Source organism: Sciurus carolinensis, chromosome 2 (assembly GCF_902686445.1).
Source record: "Sciurus carolinensis chromosome 2, mSciCar1.2, whole genome shotgun sequence".
Taxonomy (NCBI): domain Eukaryota; kingdom Metazoa; phylum Chordata; class Mammalia; order Rodentia; family Sciuridae; genus Sciurus; species Sciurus carolinensis.
The window spans coordinates 96,258,306-96,279,251 of record NC_062214.1 but is presented as its reverse complement, the minus strand read 5'-3'; the positions used below and the strand labels follow the sequence as shown (position 1 = coordinate 96,279,251).

The following is a 20,946-nucleotide window of genomic DNA, read 5'->3' as shown; positions in this document are numbered from 1 at the left end:
AGTTGGAGTGTTAGTTGAAGATTTTAAAATACCATGAAAGCAAAACAAAACATTTCTGTGGGTCAGATTTGGCCCTTGGGCTGCCAGTTGGTGAAAGCCTACACCCCAAATTTGAAATGTTATTTCCTCTGTGATGTCTTCTCTGACTCCATCAGACAAGACTGACTTTTCCTCTACATTTACAAATGTCTGACATACTTCCATAACAGCCCTTATTAAACAGAATTACTGGTACATTAATTTTTCTTTGTTCCAACTTAGCATAAGGGAGTCGTGTCTTACTCACTTTTGTACCACATAACACTTAGTTTATAGTAGTTTGTCCTCACCAGAATGTTAGTTTAGTGAACAGATGAGTGTAAGAAAATTAAACTATTTTGTGAGTGTTGCTCTGTGCTGATATTCAAAGCCCCTGCTTCTCTGCAGGCATCAGCAAATGTGACACTTACATTTCTCTCCCATTTCCAGACATCTTGAACCCTCCAAAGGGGCTCTGGGCATTTAAGGCATTGTAGCAATTGATCCTAAAAGAAGAAAACATAGTACTGTTAGTATGAATTCTACCTGCAGAGACATAATCTCATTGGCATGATATTTCTTTCAAAAGTTTTATTTTTTGTTTCTTTTCTCCAGATAAAAAATTTATTTATAGTTTAAAATTTACTTTACTTTTCTGATCTCACCAATAAGAAGATTATCCCTTCTCCAGTTGAAGTCTGGATGTCCTTGGTATTCCCCATCCTTTCAGAAGATGTCTATTTTACCCAACCTTCTGATAACACAAGGCCCTGCTGTAACCTGAATATAGTTTACCCCAAGGATTCATGTATTGAAAGCTTGGTCCCTAGGGTGGCTGTGCTGGGAGATGGTGTGGAACCTTAAAGAGGTGGGGTCTAGTGAAAAGTCCTTAGGTGACTGTGGGGCTGCTCAGAAGGGTTAAGGTAGTTCTGTGCTCCCCCTGAGTTTTTACAAGAGTATAGCTCTTAGGTTGTTCTAAGATTGAGTCAAACACCTGAATTTTTCTCTCTGGCTTCCTGACTGGCAATGTGATCTCTTCCTCCCACCTGAGCTTCCACCATTGCCATCTGCCACGAGGTGATGCAGTCAAGAGTCCCTGCCATACCTTTTGAACTTGCAGCCTCAAAAACTGTGAGCTAAAGAACTTCTTTTAAAAATAAAGTTGGCCTGTCCTCAGTTACTTATTATAGAAAAGCAAAGTAACACAAGCCTCTATACCACCAGTGGAATTTTGTTAGAGACAGTACAATGAGATTGCCTTTGATCTTACCAAACAGTCCCAGCTTGCATTGCAGAAGACACTGTGAGGGCCTTGTTGATGTCATTAGTGAAGACAGCAGCTACAAGGCCAAAGTCTGAGTTATTGGCTCTTTCAATGACTTCGTCCATAGTTTTAAACCTCAGAATTTCCTGCACAGGGCCAAAGATCTACAACAAAACAGTTTGACTCAATGAAGTTGCTTTGCCAATCATTTATCTGTTTTCCCCACTTTAAAGTAAGTTTACTCTGCCTTTATCATTTAAATGACTAGTTTTGCCACATGAAACAGTAAGCTATCCCAAACTTCCCCAGAATAAGACTATGTAAGAGTCTAACCTCAGATTAAACATCCACTCTCCTAACCTCCCTGGCATCACTTGATTCCACTGTAGTACTTGAGGTGTGCTCTGTAGGTACAGAAGACTAAGTGGCATTCTCCATGATCCCCTAAACACTCCTCCAGCACTGAGGACTATTTCTCTGCATTAATGGCTGACCTGATCCTTATCTCTCACCTGCATGGATGTGAGGATACTTGGATACTTTCTTTGCTAGTTAATAGCCTGGTCCCTCATCCTCGGGGGAATTGAACTGTTGTCAGTGTGTTATTGAGGTGAGAGACAGGTTATTGTTATTTGCTGGCTAATAAAAGTCACAATCACATAGCACACACTCTGGCCTTTATCTAGCCTGCTTGCCTTTTGGTTTAACTTTTTCCTTGAAAGTGAGATTTTCATAGCCATGTTTATTGCCATTGTGAAATGTCCAAATACAAAATATAAAGTTCTAATACTCTAAAACTATCTACCAGACATGCCCTAGACACAATCCCAAGAAAGATGTGACTTTTGTAAGAACACTATACCTCTTCCTTGGCAATCCGCATATCATCAGTGACGTTTGAAAACACCGTTGGCTCAATAAAAAACCCCTTTCGGCCCAGTCCTTTGCCTCCACATTCCAGCTTGGCACCCTCGGCCACACCACTCTGGATGAGTTCCAGGATCTTGTTGTATTGTTTCTTATCAATCTACAGGAGAAATCACTTCATGATTCAGTAAAGTCTTCCATGAAAATGGACAAAAAGCATGTTTTCAAGAGCTTCTCATTTATGATTTTTTTTTCAAAATTTCATCACATCTAATCAAATCATATGAAACTGATATTATTACTAACTTTTGACAAACTGGAAAGTTTGTATGGTTCAAACCAATATATGAAAGATTCCAATAAGGCACTGCCCTGATGATTTTGCCTGATCTGAAGTACCAGGTGAAAATTTAGTAAATAGTTCAAAATGATGGAGACATTGAATAATTTATTACTCATTGTTTATATAAGGAAAGACTGACTTCTATAACCAAATGAATGGGTAAGCAAGTTGTATTCATACTAAAATGACAAAAAAAACAAACAAATAGATAAGTTAATATATGGCCTCTTTTGATAGTGCCACATGCCAAATTCTACTAGGGTTTATTTTTTAAAGGAATTCCTATTGTGCCTTTAGAGGAGAGGACTAAAATTAAAGAGTTTAGGCAAACTTCTTAGTCCAAAAAATAAGGCCAGTCTTCCCCTAACACCGATAGTTATCATTCAGTTATTATGGTAAATAATATAAAACCTATATTCATCTGAATTTGAACTGCTTAGCTATAACATCAATCTTTTCTCCAATGGTCACCAAATTGAGATGTTGTCCTTAACTAGGAAAACCCATGCTCTAGTGGCCCAGATGAGAACTGGTTCAGATATCCCTCTACAAATTCTGTGATATCCCTCTACAAAAACTGTAGACCCTGTCTACAGATTAAAACCACAGTTCCATTTCCAAATACATCATGATGGTTATAGTTAGCCTGTTCAGGAGGGACATTCATGGCCTTCCCAACCCACCACAGTGTGTGATGCAATCAGAGTAAGAGATAACCATATAGTCAAGGGAAAAGTGAGCCAATCCTTCATTCCTACACATTTACAAACTACAAGTGATCTCTGCAGACTAGCACAGGGTGGAGGAGAGAATCCTTGGCATCTAGTAAAGGATAAATGGCCCTGGGAAGGACAGCCACCCTCCCTGAGGGTGGCATCAGTTGGTTGTCCTGAAGCACAGAGTTAGGAGGACTGGGACTCAGTTCTAAGGTCAAGATCTACCTTGTCATGCCGAGGAATTTTTTAAAAGCTGAGAGACTCCAAATCAATCCCACAGTTCAAAATATCCTTAAGACAACACTAATCTCACAGTTTTTGAGAGATAAAATTTAGGCAGGGAAAGAGAAGCATAATAAATAAACAATCTCTCAATTGCTACATTCCTGCTATGAAGTCAAGGTGAAAGAGTAAAGAGGTAGCAGAAAAGAGAAGCTGTTGCCTTGGTGGGTCCCACTAGAGTCCGCTGTTGTGGTACTAGCCAGAGATGAAGTAAACAAAGAAACGCTTATTATTCCTCTACCTGAGGACCCTGCTCAGTGGTAGGGTCAAAGGGACTCCCTACTATGCGCCTCTTGGCCCGCTCCACACTTCTTCTCACAAATTCTTCGTAGATGGACTCCTCCACAAAGATGCGAGACCCTGCAGTGCAGCACTGGCCTTGGTTGAAGAATACACCCTGGTGAGCCTGCTCCACAGCATAGTCCACTGCAAGAAAAATAGCTGTGCTTCCAACACTGCTTTGCCAGCAGAGGGGCCTGTTCATGAATATACCTCCCTTGCCTCTCCAAGGCCTCGGGTATAACATCTTGCTCACCATGGAGCATAATAGTGATAGCTTTGGATTGAAAACCCAACTTAGTTCTAGTTCTAACTAGACCCTGACATTACTTGCTATATGAACTTGGACAACTTCACTTCTTTGAATCTCTTTCTTGTTAAAACAGGGATTGGACCACATCATTTATAACACTCTGCAAAAGGGTGAGACAGATAATGTAAAGGTATGAATCTGCCCAGTGGTAAAACAATGTGATGGAGAGACTAAGGGAAGTCATTATAGCTGGATGTTGTTATGCATGATTATAAGCCCGGTTGACTAGATCTTTCCAATTTAAAAAAAAAAAACAAGAAATCAATGTTTTCATGTGCAGTTTTTGTTTTTTAAGCATGGTAATGCTTAGACATGTTATACTCTGCATCTGGTTTGTGGAATGCCAATTTACAACCCCTAATCTACACGGTCTTGTGTGCCTAATTAGCATTTTGGTGATTAAACTGTAATAGCAATGGATCTTTCAAAGACACTACATTTCATCTAAGTTGACACTGAATTGTACAATAGCATATGATAATTCTCTCATTCTCATCTCATACCTAACACATTAAGACAGTGTTGATAAATACGGTGTGTGCAAGTTGCTAAATGACTGACTGAAAACAACTGATGGCATGACAGTGGAGTGCCAAAAGGTATAAGAATTTTGATCTTGACCAACAGTGACTAAAGCTGAACTCCACAAATTTCAAGCTGGGGCTACAATTCAAGCAATCTGCTTTGTTTTCTGACCCTCCTAGTGGTGGAATTGGGAAGCAGCTCTGTCTTAAGGATGCAAAGAAGAAAAAAATGACTGAATAAAATTATGCACTTTCCTTCCCTGGAGAGCTTTTCAAAACAGAAAGACCACACCTGTACAGAATGGACTAAATGGCCTCCTTCCTAGAGATACAGGGTTTCCTAGGTTACTTGAAGCCTCTATGAATTCCTCCAAAGTCTATTCACTGAAATGACCTGAGTGTGTTTTCACCACTAGCTGAAAGTCCTGGGAGTAGCAGAAAGGGATTAGGATGACTAATCAGAGAAGACATGGAAAATACTGGTAGGGCTAGTGAAGAATTTTTTTTTTGAGGTGCTGGGGATCAAACCCAGGGTTTCACACATACTAGGCAAGTATGCCATCACTGAGCTTCATTCCCAGCCCTAGGATTTATTTTTAAACACCTACCAGTCTTCAGGTCCAGTTGAGAAGTTTTAGAGTTCTTGAATCTAGGCAGAGAGAGCTACACTTTGGGTGTTTAGAGATTTAGAATATTGGTTCTTCCACTATATTCTTCTGATCAGGCCCTCACCTCTTCTACCCTATTCTTCAATGTCACAAAGTCAAAACAGCTAAGAAAACGAACTCTGCTCAGCACTCAGTTGGTAAGAACTCTTTCCCCAATATTAAGCTATTTTTCTCCCCAGGATATCTTCATTACTGTTAGCTTCAAAGATATTTTTCTCTGTGTCTTGCAAGAGGAGAAATACAAAAGAGCACCAAAGGGTGATGTGCTGGGACATGTATGAGATCCGTGATTGACTTACAATCAGCATCTGCAAAAATAATATTGGGACTTTTCCCTCCAAGTTCCAGAGTTACTCTCTTCAGATTACTTCTTCCAGCTGCTTCTTGAATAAGCTTTCCAACCTGCAATAAAGGAAACGAAGAGGAATTTTGCACACCATACTGTTGAGGCAGTCAGCTCTGGGCAAAGCCAGTTCTGAGGAACAAAAGAATGCAGCAGGAGCTGATGCTAAAGGCAAAAGAATCCACTGAAAGACACAGGAGGACTTTCGTGGTCAATTTGGGTGACAAGATACGTAAGGCAGTTGGGATGCAGTTGAATGTCCATGCTGAAATTTACTGGAGGGCTGCTTTCATTTCATGATGGAAGACACAAGACAAAGGGAGTTAAATCTGGAAGCTTAATCACTGAAAGATTTCTCTAAAGATAAACAGCATGCAAAATGTGCCTAGAGATTTCTATCACTGTATTGTGGCCTTTAGCTTGAGACTCTGGCCACCAGAAAAAAGCCAACTGGCTCCACTAGAAAGACATAATGAAGATAAAACAAAATGTGCATGTATCTAAAAATGCCAGGTATGTTTTTCATCACATGGTCCAAAGATACTATTGATATTATACCTCTGCCTCTACTTAAGGCTATGGTAAAAGGTTTCTAGAAAGCAGAGAATCTGTCTCTATTTATGCAATACTGTAAGTGCCTATTTATCTTGAATCCAAGTAAACAAGAGGCTGAGTTTGGAGAATGCATTTGCCATCGACTCACATGTATAATGAAATTTAAAGCATCAAATTGGAAACAGGGATGCACCACCCAGAACCCCTGCTCAAAGAAGAACACAGGATTGCTGTCAGGAGAAAGTCGGCAGCTGCCAGCTCTGTTAGGGTCAGCTGAAAAGAGCTCCCTAAGGGGATGCTCCCCGCCCCTGAGTGGTCCACATCCACACACATAAGGGGGCAGGCCTGCCCTTTTAGCCCAGCATGGGACCCCTCTAGGGACCACATGTGTTCTGCCATGCTCCAGGTGGCTGGCCAAGGTGATCTCATACCTGCACTGCAGTTCAACTTTCCCTTGTGTCCACTCCCCTTCATCAGAGATCCTTAATCAACACCCTGCATCTCAAACACCTCAGTAATCGTTCTGGGAGAAGTAACCTGTAACAGGGTGCTACTCTACTTGAGAGCAGAGGTATTTTATGGAAATTGTTGAGCCACCATATAGCCCATACAGACAATTTGATCTTATTGAGATAAAAAAAAAATGCTACTTATGTTTGGAATCACTGAAAATTAGATATTTAAAAAGCTTGGAGAAGAGAAATGCCACATTCATGTTTGGCTCCCCTAGCCTCTTCTGCGGGAGGACTAGTATGTCCTCAGGCAATGAAGAGTTGTGGTAAGGAGAAAAGATTACAGAGTCAGACTGCCTGGGATTGTTATTGGCTTGCCCCTTGCCAACTGTTTGACCTTGGGAAATTTATTTAACTTCTTTGAACCTTGGTTTCCTCCTCTGTAAATGGGATTACTCATACATCACTGGTGGGACTTCATATTAGTGCAGCCTCTCTGGAAGGCGGTATGGAGATTCCTCAAAAAACTAGGAATGAAACTACCACTTGACCCAACTATCCCACTCCTTGGTATATATCCAAAGGATTTAAAATCAGCATACTACAGTGAAGAAGCCACACCAATGTTTATGGCAGCTCAATTCACAATTGCTAAGCTATGGAACCATTCTAGGTGCCCTTCAACAGATGAACAGATAAAGAAAATGTGGTATATATACACAATGGAGTATTACTCGGCCATAAAGAAGAATGAATTTATGACATTTGCAAGGAAATGGATGGATCTGGAGACTATCATGCTAAGTGAAAAAGTCAGTTCCCAAAAGCAAAGGTAAAATGATTTTGCTGTATATGGAAGTTAACCCACAATAAGGGGAAAGAGGGGAAGAACATATTCAATAGATCAGACAAAGGGGAATGAAGGGAAGGAAAGGAGAACAGGAAAAGGAAAGAGAGTGGAATGAGCCCGAAATAATTCTCCTATGTACTTATATGAACACACCACAGTGAATCCCACCATTGTGTACATCCAGAAGAATGGGCTGAATAATTATATCAAAATAAATTCTGTCATGCATAACTAAAAAGAACCAATAAAAATAGAAAAATAGTATGTTCATCAAATTTAGAGATGTCCAGTGATCCAGTGATTTAACAAATGTGGCCCTTAGAACCCAGCCTGGCACAGAGCAAGCGCACATACATACAACCATGCACAAGTGTGAGAAGCTAGAGGACTCTCTTCTCTCAAGTTCACTGGAGAGATATCAAGGTGACTGTAAGGACAGGTACTACTGGACTTCCAAATTAGGTCTCCTCCAGATCTCTAAAACTATACATGTATATTAACTGCTTCAGGAAAACACCAGGAAACCCTCTGACCTCCCTCTCCCACACCTCTATCAGTCTCCACTGTTACTCATTAGCTGGGCTAAATGCTTTTGTGTTCTCACTACAATTCTGCCTCACTGTAAAAGTGTTCTAGAAAATATAGCCTCATTCAGAGAAAACTATATATGGCAGGGAGGAGGAAAATGTTGGATTCAAAGGAAGCAGAATTAGTTTCTTGTTCTGTAGAAAAGTGTTACTTACTGAAATGTTAGGGAATACTAACATCTGGTTTTAAAGATTAATGGCAGACTCTGCCCCACCAGCCAAATTGCCCCTTCTCTGTCCTTGCCAGCTTGGATCTCTTCTATCTCCAGGCAAACTCCATAGGAGATGGGCTCAGTAAATGCACTGTTTTCAGAAAAATAAACACATTCTCTCTCTTTCGAGAAGAAAATATGTGTTCACAAAGGAAAAAAAGATCTGTTGGCCCTCTGCTCTGGTAAGAGAACAATGGTAAGTGGAAATTTTGAGTAGAGCCTGAAACACTTAGTAAGGCAGGAAACTCATACCTAAGGATAACTTGAGAATCAGCAACCCCTCAACTCATGCCAGCAGCCAGGGGATGCCTGAAAATGCTACCATCTGTGACTGCCTGTTCTTGTGAGCAATTTCAGTCCCTCATTTTGCTCCATATTAATTGATGTGGACACACTTTAAAGTTCTAGAAAGTAAGCAGGTAAGTGCTTTCTTAAAGAAGACAAGTGACTGGAATTCATGAACATATTGTTCACTGCAAAAGTCCATCTATGGCAGATACTTACATGCAGCAACTCATGCCTCTCAAAACCCCTATGAAGTAGGTATTATCTCATTTTAGAGATGATCATATACACATGTTAAAAATTAATGAACATTATTGAGTAACCCATCTGGTCAACAGCAAAACCAGTTGGACTCAGTAAGTTGACTCTAGGGTCCAGGCCTGGGGTCACTCCCTCTCCTTCTCTTCCTTCCATTCTCCTTTCTGCCTCCCTTTCTATGTCTACTGGGTACATAACGTGTGCCACATACCACCCAAATCTTTCCCTTGCATTCTAGATTGATTTGAAAGGAAACAGGTAAATGGCCTCTTAGAGATACAAGACACATTCACAAATTGTCAGTTTTAAACTAATATTAAGCCTTCAAATTTACATTTAAGAAACTAGCAAGAGCAAGGGGAAACCATGGGTTCACACACAGTGAGATGCTGCGTAAGCGTGTGGGGTAGGTAGAGTGCTGGCCCCGCTGGCATGCTTTTCTCTTAGCCCTACTCCATGACATTCATCAGGTCATTCGCCAGGTTACTATTTTGCCACTAGGAATGTCAACCAGTGGTTATTTTCATGACTACAGTAACTACACGAAGATCTCATTCAGTCCATAGTCATCAGAAAGCCTAAGAAAAATTTTCCTGTGTCAATGCTTTGCCAGTCTTTCCTTAGAAACCAAATTTATGCTAAACACTGCAAGGCAAATCTCAGATGAATAATGTCTTTCCTCTTCATTTCTGGACAAAGGTCAAATTGCAGCTCAGACTCAACAAAGAACTGGAAGTGTTAGGCCATAGCAGAACCACTTCCATCTGAATTGGCCTCAGGATGGAACACTTCTGAAAACCCCAGGTTTCACCAATTTCCTTTATTAAACATATATTCATAGTTCTACTATGTGCAAGGTATTAATATTGGGCTTAGTCCCTTACCAATAAGGAACTCACAGCTAAAAGGGCTCCTAGGTAACCTGGCAGGTACTTAACAAGTGTAGCTGGCTTTACAATCCACTTTGAAAAGAAATAATCTGGGTCTCATTTAACATTAGATCTGAACAGATTAAAGTATAGATAGTTCTGTAACATTTTGCTGTTACCAGAGTCAGACCATTCTGATCCTTACCTATAGAATTGAACTAGAATGCAACAAGCTTCATTAATTACAAGGTCAGGCATTACATTCCTTCCCATGATTCTCAGTTTTCAGGTCAAACCCTCTTTAGAAAATTATTACTTTTCATGAATTCTCCGAGAGTGGAAGGAGGGTAAATGACCCCAAACAGGAAGCATTTCTCATTATCATTGCCATGAAGGGGACAAAGTAAATAGATGCAACACCAAAGAGGTGATTCTTACCAGACAAAGGTAATATGTTTAAAAACAAAGAGCTCAGTGAGAACTGATTCTAACATGTTTGCTTACAAAATAGAATAGATCCAGGCTAAAATGTTACTTATACAAATCCCATTCAAAGGTTTCCAAAATCAAAACATATGGGATAGGGCTGGGGAGATAGCTCAGTCGTTAGAGTGCTTGCCTTGCAAGCAAGAGGCCCTGGGTTCAATCCCCAGTACCGCAAAAAAAAAAAAAAAAAAAAAAAAAATATATATATATATATATATATATATATATATATATATGATTAAAATTTAAGAAAGAATATATTATAGACATAAAACAAGGTCTGGGATTGACCAACACTTAGATGCAAAAGTTTAAGTGTGGTTGCTTGGGATGTGAGATACACCACTCATATCTATAGCATAACCACGTGACCAGAAGGTAGGAGCGCATGATGACATGAAGGAGACTTAAAGGTCAAGTTGATAGAGACAGGTTTCATGAAACTGATGCCTATTCAGATGAAACAGACAATTTGCAAGATAAAACAGATAGGCATTCAGTTTGAGAAACCAAATCCTATATATAACATGAATATAGATTTTAAGATAATGGCATAGAGACTTGGTTTTGAATTCCTCATCTTTTTTTTTTCCATGACAAAAGGTTTCACAATGTACTCCTATTATTCCTCCCATCCCATCACTGACAACCTGCCTGATTATAACCATATGTAGGTTTATGGACTACACTTTGGCCCATAGGGGTCAGAAGACCTATGCTACAAATAGGACTTGGCTCTTAAGGAACCTTCGATTTAGGAAAGTCATTTCATCTCCTCTGGTTCTCAGCTTCTTCATCTGCAAAATAAAGGCACAGGCCAAGTAGCAAATTTGTTCCTTTTACTCTGGTTAATTCGAGGAGTTAAAAAAGATGGATAGGACTCCTGGGACCCCTGCTCACTGAGAGTCTGTCTGCAATTCTGCCCTGTTTTTCTTGCCTTAAGGAGCAGAAGTAGCTTTTCATAAGATATCATAGCTGCTCGGAATGGTAGAGAACCTAGTCTGTTTTTAGTTTCCCTGCACAGAACTCATTATGAAAGAGTAAGTGATAGTGTTCCTATCATGTGGTTTCTTAACTCGACACTCCCTGCAGAGCCTCTCAGTTTAATCTGTGTACCCCATACAAGCAAGGGTGGTGAACTGGGGATTCCCCAACACATAATGAAACTGGGCTAATTCTCAGCAGGAATACTGGCACAGATCAACTCTGACTCCCATTTTCGTGTGAATAGGCTTCAAGAGTGATATTAGGGGCACCCCTGAAGAATCACAATGTCCTGGAATCCTGTTCACGGCACTTCAGCAGTGCAGGGGAATGAAATCTGGCTCTTCGCAAGGAAAACAGAGATATGATACCTTTATAAAACCAGAAAAATAAATCTCTATAGAGATATTAGTAAACTGGTTGAAGATGCCTGCTTTCTGCATGTATTTTCATTTCTTGAAAACCTCAAACAGACTGACTATACTTCTTCTCTCTTCTTCTTTCTAAAATTCCTTTGTTATGCTTCCTGGTTTCAACTGTGATGAAAACAAAAGCCAAAAATATGTGAATTGGGCATTTCTTGTCTTTGTGAAGTACCCAGAAATGAGCCAAATTAATCTGTTCAGATTTTCACTAGCAAGTAACAGGACCAAGGCATCCTTTAAGTAGTACTAGCAATTTCAAAACTTTATCTGTGAAATGTGGAGTGTAAAAATCAATATAACCACTATATGGTTCCAGTCTTTTTTCCCTACCATTCACCCACCCACCCATCACTCCAGTCACACAAAGCCACTTGTCTTTCCTGGAACACACTTCCGTGTCTTTGAATAAGTTGCTTCCTTGCCTCAAAGGTCTTTCCTGTCCTGGCTGACTTGATAATAAACTAATTCTTCCAGACCTAACTCTGTACCTCCTCTGAGAAGCTAGCTTATTCTTTCCACTCTCCCCACAGGGGTTAGTTTCTCCTTCTCCAAACCCACAGGGCTTTGCACATAACTCTTGCCCTGATTTATGAGCTATCTTTCTCGCTAGATTGAATTCATCAGTGGAGAATCTGTCTGGTTCATTATTTTCTGTGAGTGTATACAAAAATCTTGAATAACATTTGTTGAGTCAATAAGCCAGAGCATGATGGTTACTCTTACAGCCTCTGGAAACAGGGGCACAGAGATGAGAGAACACGATGCCTGTCCAAGGGTAGCCTTATGGCAACTAGCAAGAGGATCCTGAATGTTCCTCTTCCTTATCTTTGGCTTTAATTTCCTCACCTCTAATGCAGGGGATGGTTCCACGGGTTAGAACACTGGCTGCACACTGGAATTCCCAGGGCACTTATGCTCTTTTCTGTCTGGGATTTACCTCAGAGTCAGTGGAACATATAGTCATGGTTATTTTTCAAAAGTTCCCAATTCAAATGTGCTGCTAGTGTTGAGAACCATGGAGTCAATAATATCTTTAAAGGCATTTCTCTCAAACTTATCTCTTTAAGCTTCCATCATTGGGTATAATCTCCAAATATTTAGTGTGATTGTTGAATGAGCACCTATCCCATGCTACTTGTCTTCAAAAACAGTATTTTATTTAATGTTCACAACAGAGCTGGGAGGCAAGAATTATTACCACATTTTATATTTGGAAAAACAGGACTCAGAGAAGTCAAGAAATGAGCTGGGAACAGGCACCCATGGAGTAGCAGAGCCAGAACTGGGCCCTGGAATGCCCACAAGGAGCCTCCAGCTCTTTTACCTCCACCACAGCTTCTCTCTGTGGTCACTCCTCTTCTCTAGATCATCTGAGGATTAGGTCTCCTATGCTCTGAGTGGGATTCTAACAATTAAGCACACTATCTATGAATAACTTATTATTGTACATTTAGTCTCCTTTTGTTGTATAAGACTATTTCAGAAAAATTTTAAAAAATCAATATTCTGATTTCTTGGTCTGCTTTGAGAGAAAGAAGCATGGAGCACTCAGGTCAAAGATACTAATGTCCCATCAATTAGGCAAGCTAAAGAAGGTGGGCACCTTAGAACCTGTTCATACTCAGTCTGAGCTTAGAAGAGAGAAACCTATTGCAGAATCCTTGATTTGGCATAGAGAGTAAATCATAAAATCTCAGCTAGCAGAGATACAGCATACATTAGTATGCTTATTTTTATTCTTCAATACTCACATTTTGATTGAAGTATTTTAAAAAGGGAAGAAAACTAATAATTTAAAATCTGAACATCCAAAAAGTTCTGTTACATCAAACTGGTAGTTTTATTAAAATGCTAGATGATTCCCTTGCAGATTTACACACACCTGTAAATCTGTAGAAAAAGGTCTACTAGCTCTTTTAAAAAATAGCTTAAACTGTAGCAGACAACTTCCCCCACCTACAAAGAGGGGTGAGGCTAAACAGAGGAGAGCTGACCTGATTCATTACTCAAGCAGCAGAGATGGGTTTGTATCATGCAACATGACATTCATCTCACTTAGGAAATGAAAGGAGAACCCCAGCTGCGTAAATTAGAATCAGTGATAATACAGCTGTTAGCTACAAACATTTGTTTGGCATGAATCAATCTGGACTCTCCTGTAGTTTGCTTTGATGGTCTCTCTATTATCTTGTTGACTAATGATGAAATCATGATTTGTTAATCTAACTGAATAAAGAAAACACCATATCAAGCAAAATGCAAACTGTTTTCCTATACTTTACTGAAGTTGTTTGTTGACTCTGTGTTTATAAGAGCCCTTTCATATTCACTTATTAAATATTTACATGTATTGCTTATGTATTTAGCTGCATAAGGAGAAATTAATCCCACCTTTAATCTGAGTAACTTTGTTTCCTTTTAAAATGCCTTTTGCTAAAACAAAATGGAAATCAGCTACCTTAAATAAGCTTCTTATTGCTGTTCCAGACATTTTGTGATGTAACAAAAGGTCCTATCCCCCTAGGGTAATCATAACAGAAGCCACGCTTAAATCCACATTTAAGTGACATGTTCAATTTGGAAGAATGTATATAATTTCCCAAGTAGCATACAAAATTAGAAAAGAATAGATAAATGAAGAAATAAATAAGTACAAACTAAAAAGGGACTCTGGGATTACGTGATCACCGATTTGTCTGTGAAAATTATCCATCTGCCACTATTAATGTAGATAATTACAAGTTGGTTTTCATATTCTAGGCAAATGCCTCTCCCTCAGGTCCTTTAGCATCTGCCAATGATGTCATCCCACAGAATAAACTAGGAGATACCTCAAAAACCACAGAATTGGTTTCCTTTCAAATGAAGGTAAGTCTCTCTAGAGAAATATTAAATGTAGACACCAGTGGAAAAATTCAGCTGCAACTTACTTTGTACACACTGTAATTAAGCTACCTCACTATTGTGTTTCTAATGGCAAAACACTTCACAGGGCACTTCTGCACCATTCTTTCCCAAATTCCCTCTTCTCTGTGTTTTTCTCCCACCGCCCCTCGCCTCAGTTCCCTAATGCATATCTCCACTTTTGAAGAGTACATATTTTACATATTTAGCTGTTAATGTTCTTCCTGTGGAGATTAAAAGATTCATGTTAGTATAAAGCTACAGTAATCAAAACAGTATGGTAATGTTGAATGAACAGACACATAGATTAGTGAAACAGAACAGAGACTAGAAAGAGACCCACGATAATATGAACAACTCATGCTTGAGAAAGGTTCAAAGACAATTCAGTGGAGACAGGACAGGCTTTTCAAGATATAGTGATGAACAGCTTGGGTTTTCAGCTCGGTAGTAAAGTGCTTGCCGAGCATGTGTGAAGCCCCTGGGTTTAATTCTTTGTGCACACATGCACAAAGAAGAAAAATAGAAAAGAAATGGTGCTCAACTAGTCATCTATGTTTAAAAAAAAGAGAGAGAATTTCAATCCTTACCTCATAACATAACAAAAATTAACTCAAAGTAGATTATATGCCTAAATGTAAAACAAAAACTATAAAATTCCTAGAAGGGAACAGAGGAGAAAATCTTGGTACTCTTAAGTTAGTTAAAGCTCTCTTAGACACAACAACAAAAACTTGATTCATAAAATAAAATACTGATGAACTAAATATTATCAAAATTAAGAAGGTCTGCTCTTAGAAAACATTGTTAAGGGAATGAAAAGACAAGTCACAGACTGGGAGGAAATATTTGCAATATATAAAGGACTTGTAACCAGAATATACAAAGAACTTTCAAAATTCAAGAATAAGAAAACAAACAATGCTCTCTCCCAACACATGGGCAAACCTTAAAAAGACACCTCACCAAAGAAGACATTTGGTGGCAAACGCCCAAAGGAAAAGATGCTCAGTAGTAGAGAACTGGAAATTAAAACCACTCCAAGAAAATATCATACACCTAATTTGAATGAATAAAATTTAAAAAGAATGACCATACCAAATGTTGATGAAGATGTAGAGGAATTGGAAATATTTTACACTGCTGGTAGGAAATTTACTTGGAAAACATCTTAGATTTCTTAATCTGCCATATTATCCAGTCATTTCATTCTTATGTATTCCACTCTTAGGACATATTTATATACAGATAAAAATTTTTACACAAAAGATTGTAGAGGCTTTGTTTTTTGTAGAAGTTCCAAACAGCTGAATGGATAAACAAATTGTGATTTATCCAAAAGACTGAATATTACTCAGCAATAAAAAAAGAGTAAATCACTGATACACACAGCATGGATGGATCTCCAAATAATTCTGCTGAGTAAAAAAGAGGCAGATAGCAAAGTTTATACCATATGTTCCTATTTATATAAAATTCTAGAAAATGTGAATAAGGAGAAATTGGTATCTGGGAATGCAGGGGTGGAGATGAAGGGAGAGATGTGAGAGAGAGATTGCAGAGGGACATTAAGAAACTTTTGAGGGTAGTAAACATATCCACTATCTCAACTGTGCTTGTGCCTTCTCAGGTGGATGGCTACATATGTCTAAACTATCAAGCTGTATATTTTAAATATGTGAAACTTACTATACACAAATTATATCTAATTAAGCTCTAATTAAGACTTTATTAGATCAATTACACCTAGGTCTCCTTGTTGTCCTTTGTGGACTATTGGCAGGAAAACTATATTGAACCTATGGAACTATTTAAAATATAATTTAAGGCAGGGAAATTATATTGAACCTATGGAACTATTTAAAATACAATTTAATGGTTTTAAAGTAAAAAAATACATTAGGAATGCATTGATAACATTCTAAAACAATTAGAATGTGAAAAAGAAAGAATAATGACAAGAAAAAAAGAAACATTAAGGAAAGGACAAGATAGTGAAAAGAAAGAATACATCAGAGCCAGTAACATAAATTATAATTAATGAAGTGAAAAGGAGGCAACATTTGAAGTTATAGATGTAAGAAGAATCCTAGTCATTATAGAAGTTGACCAGTTCTCATTTAGCTGCAGAAGCTACCACTGAACTGAGAACTCACTGGGAAGGAACAGAAAGAGGGTTCAGGCAGGAGGCATGGTACATACCAAGTCAGAGTTGCAAAGGTGCATCACAAGCGGGCCTGGTAAGGCAGCCAGCACTGTGGGTCAGGGGTAAGGGCTCTGAGGAAATAGGGGCGGGCCAGGAGTAGCCTTGTGTGTGGTCCTAAAGAGTTCAGATTTTCTGTGGTGGGTGATGGACAGCTAGGTAGAAACATCCACCACCATCACCACCACCTTGAACAACTACTGAAAAATAATGACAACTACATTACATTATTTTAGCAAAGAAAATTTTTCTTATGACAGACTTTGATTGTAGTCAATTCAGATTGAAGGAGTGGCCCCCATTTTAGACCACAGCAAACAATCATAAGTGAGTTCCTTAGTAGATATCAAAACTCTCTTCCAGTAGCAACCACTGTAACTCCACATCATGGAGAACTACAAGAATGGGAAGTTACATTCCACGTACGTATGATACATCAAAATGCATTTAACTGTCATGTATAACTAAAAAGAACAAATTTAAAAACAGAAAACCACAGTGAAATATATTTAAAAAACTCTCTTCCAGCATTGCATTCTAAATAGTACAATATTTAATCTAAAAAGAAAATAATTCAAAAGCAATTTATCTAAGCAAGCACTCAGGCAATCTTCCAAAAAGTGAAATAGAAGAGCAAACACACACACACACACTCTTACTAGAAGCCAAAAATATTTGTAAGGTATTTATAAAAGCCATAAAACAAATAAAGAGAAAGTAAAGCTGCCAGAAGAGAGCAGGAATTAGTTTTCAATGGAGATATTATTTGCAAATGAAAAGTTCAAATTCAACTAATATTTACTGAAATCTTACAATGTGCTACGCAATATGATTGGAACTTTCAAATACAATTATCTTAATCCACAAATAAGTCTGTGGGGAGTTATTCACATGCCCTCTTAGTAGATGAAGAAATGAAAGATAATTTTCCAAAGATTACATGACAGGAAACTGGAATATGATCCACAGTTGCTTGAATCCAGAACCCCTCCTATTATACCACACTTCCTCAAACATAAGTTGTTCTATAAACTTCACTTAAAAATAAACACAAAACAATGACAGCTAATATTTACTGACACCTTACTGAGAACCAGACCATGTGCTAAACACTTTAAATATACTAGTTCATTCCATCCTCAAAATCCATGAAGTAGATTAAAAATATCATTCTTAATCTATGGACAGGAAATCTGAGGTCTGGAAAGATTAAAAAAAGTACAGTGTTGTGATAGTGTTTTTTCAAGTTTCATTTTAGTAAAGGACTGATGAGTACTCTGTTTTCCTTTAAGAGATTCTAAGTAAAGGATGGAGAGAAATTAACTCAAGCTGAACTACATTAAAGCTCTAAATTTACTAAACTAATATAAAATTCTGTGAGGTATTATTGGATGATCATTAGTCTGATCAGACTGATCTTTAACTGTTCAGCTCAAAAATTATCTTTGCTTATGATAAGTCACTGGCATAGCTTTAGAGATGGAAATTAACTTGCCAGAAATGTGGTTTACGGAAAACAGCTATAGGGGGAAATCTAATTCTTTTCTAATTCTTTCATGCATTTTGTTGTTTCTGAAATATTAACTGCTTTCTACTAAAACATTGAAGTCACATATTTAGACACTAAGCACCGGGGTCAAGTGTTGGCTTGCTCTACTGCCAAGTGTGGAGGACCCTAGGAAATCATTTACACTCTGACTTCTCAACTAGTTCCTTCTGTCATAATTTAGGTTCTTAAGGCTGGGGTTTCCCCACCTTCCACCTCTATACAGCTTTTTGCATCCTATTAAAGAGACTTTTAAGGAGGAACACTGAATTAGTATAAAAACTGCAGCTCTGGGGTTTAAATGTCCGTTAAAAGTAGAACTACTGAAATAATTTTTTTTAAATAACAGTTTTTATTGAGAGAGAACAGTGAAACCTAATCTTTCATCCTACATTTCAGCCAAAAATGTGTACGTGTGTCTGTGTCTATATAGGGAGAATGAGAGAGAGAGAGAGAGAGAGAGAGAGAGAGAGAAAGGGAATGAACAAGTTTTTAAAAAGTGCTGGTCTTTAATAAATGGCATGGGAGATAATTTTAAGAATTGAATGATACTAGTATTTGTTGATTATCTGTCAATATCAAGCAATGGATTACTCACAAGGGTTCCCACAACTGGAATACCTTTCCTCCAAGTTCTACTTATACTTTGGTTCTCATACCACTACAATTTCATTTTATCCAAAGATATCAGTGATAAGAGGAAAGAAATGGATCTAAATTCTTCATAGTTGTAAATATTAAAAACTGGAATTAAGATGTAAAATTATCGTCTTCTTAAAATAGTTGTTTTTGAATAAAGTAACTGCTCATTCAAACATAAATATCTCAAACTGATGACATATCTCCTAGATGTGTAGATACATTTGAAAACCATGTGTATCTCTCCAAGGCCTAGTATAGTGCTTGCCAGACCAGTGCTCAATAAATGTAGAATTGGCTTGAGATAGCTTAGGTTCAAAACATTAAGTCTTATATCAGAGATTGTCAAGTAAAAGCCCTCTAATGGATCAAATGGTATTTTTAAGAGATGCAATTTTAAAGTGAATTTTAGGGGAAAAGCAGAAAAAAACTGAGTTAGAACAGTGTCTATATCCTTTCAGAATTAAACACTTCTAACCAGTCTTTCAACAAAACATGTTCCATTGAGAAACCATCTTTCCTAAGTATCCCCTTTGATATGGTATTCTTGATTTTAATGGATACTGTCTCCTACATGTGGGGTGGTGTACAACCCTTAGCTAGGGAGGCAGCATGGTACTGTGATGTGTAAAGGCTCTGGATATGACTCTAGGCCCTGTCATTTACTAGCACGTGACCAGGGGTAGGTATTTAGCTCTTCTAGTCACACTCTGCTCATCTCTGTACCTCCTGAGGGTGAATGTGGAGATGTAGTGAGATGTGCTGTATGCAAAGCACTTAGCAAGTACCTGGCACAAAGTACGTGTTCCATCAGAATTGGAACCCTAAATTTAAAAGCTTAAACAGAATCATCCATTTTAATTACTTTACTGAGATGTAACTCACATGTCATAAAATCTGCCATTTTGACATGTAAAATTCAGTAGTTTGGATTATAGGACATTTCACATCCCCAAAGAAACTTCATATTCATTAGCAATCACTCTCATTCTCCCCTCCTTTCATTTCCTGAAAACCACTAATCTATTTTCTGTCTATACATTTGCTATTCTAGACATTTCAGATAAACAGAATCATAAAATATGTACCCTTTTGTTACTGCCTTCTTTCACTTAGAATAATGTTTTCAAGTTTCCTTCAAGTTGTAGCATGTATTATACTTTATTTCTTTTAATGACTGAATAATATTCCATTATATGGATATATTACATTTTACTTGTCAACTCATCACTGAATAGACATCTGGGTTGCTTCTACCTTCAGCCATAAGGATGAACATTTGTGTACAAGTTTCTATGTGATGGTAAATTTCTTTAAATGCTTTCTCTATGTCTACGAGATGATTAGATGATTTGTCTTTTATTCCATTAATATGGAGTACTACACTAATATTTTGCCTAAAAAACCAACCTTTTGTTCCTGGAATAAATGCCACTTAATCATGGTGTTAAATGCATTTTATATATTGCCAAATTTTGTTTGTTAATTTTTTAAGGATTTTTGCATTTGTAAAAGGAATATTTATGTAGTTTCCTTGTGATATCTTTGTCTGAAAGATCGTCTCCATTTTGGCTTCAGTTTTTTTAACCCAGAACTCTCTCTAAGGGCTTGATTTGCACAGTACCATTTTGTAGTTCATCTGCCTGCTAATCTTCCCACCACTTCCGGATCCCTGCTCTAATTCACCAAGACTTTCGGTACCCTCCAGCCTCCAGTTGTTGATGAATACTGCCTTTCTCTTCCCAATTTGCTTTACCTATCCACATCTTATAAAACTTGTATTAAATCCCTCTCTCTTGAAGCCCTGACAGACCACACAGATATATCTTCCTTCTTGAGATACTGATATCCTATTATAAAATGACATTTGCTTACTGCTTACAATTTCCCAAACTCATACTGCATTTAATTCCCATGACCTTAGAAACAGGTATGTTCACTATTACTATGCCAACTTTGTTCAGAATTTTTGGCTGATCCATAGCCATAGATCTTACAAATCAAATGAGAGTGAACTAATCTTAAGGTCACATTTTAAAGGAGGGAAGTGTTCCACTGATACGTTATCTTTGAG

At 38.0% G+C, this 20,946-nt stretch overlaps 1 protein-coding gene across 6 annotated transcripts in view; it reads right to left on the bottom strand.

The window, feature by feature from the left end:
* The window catches only part of Aldh1a2 (aldehyde dehydrogenase 1 family member A2), a 172,886-nt gene that overhangs the window by 8,537 nt on the left and 143,403 nt on the right, over window positions 1-20,946 (bottom strand). For all 6 annotated transcript variants that reach the window (XM_047536147.1, XM_047536137.1, XM_047536161.1 and 3 more), the window contains 5 exons: window positions 5,574-5,676; window positions 3,732-3,916; window positions 2,145-2,309; window positions 1,289-1,446; window positions 450-524 (listed from right to left, as the gene is read on the bottom strand). In XM_047536147.1, coding sequence (XP_047392103.1) covers window positions 450-524; window positions 1,289-1,446; window positions 2,145-2,309; window positions 3,732-3,916; window positions 5,574-5,676 — 686 coding nt within the window. The remainder of the gene's footprint in view (window positions 1-449; window positions 525-1,288; window positions 1,447-2,144; window positions 2,310-3,731; window positions 3,917-5,573; window positions 5,677-20,946) is intronic.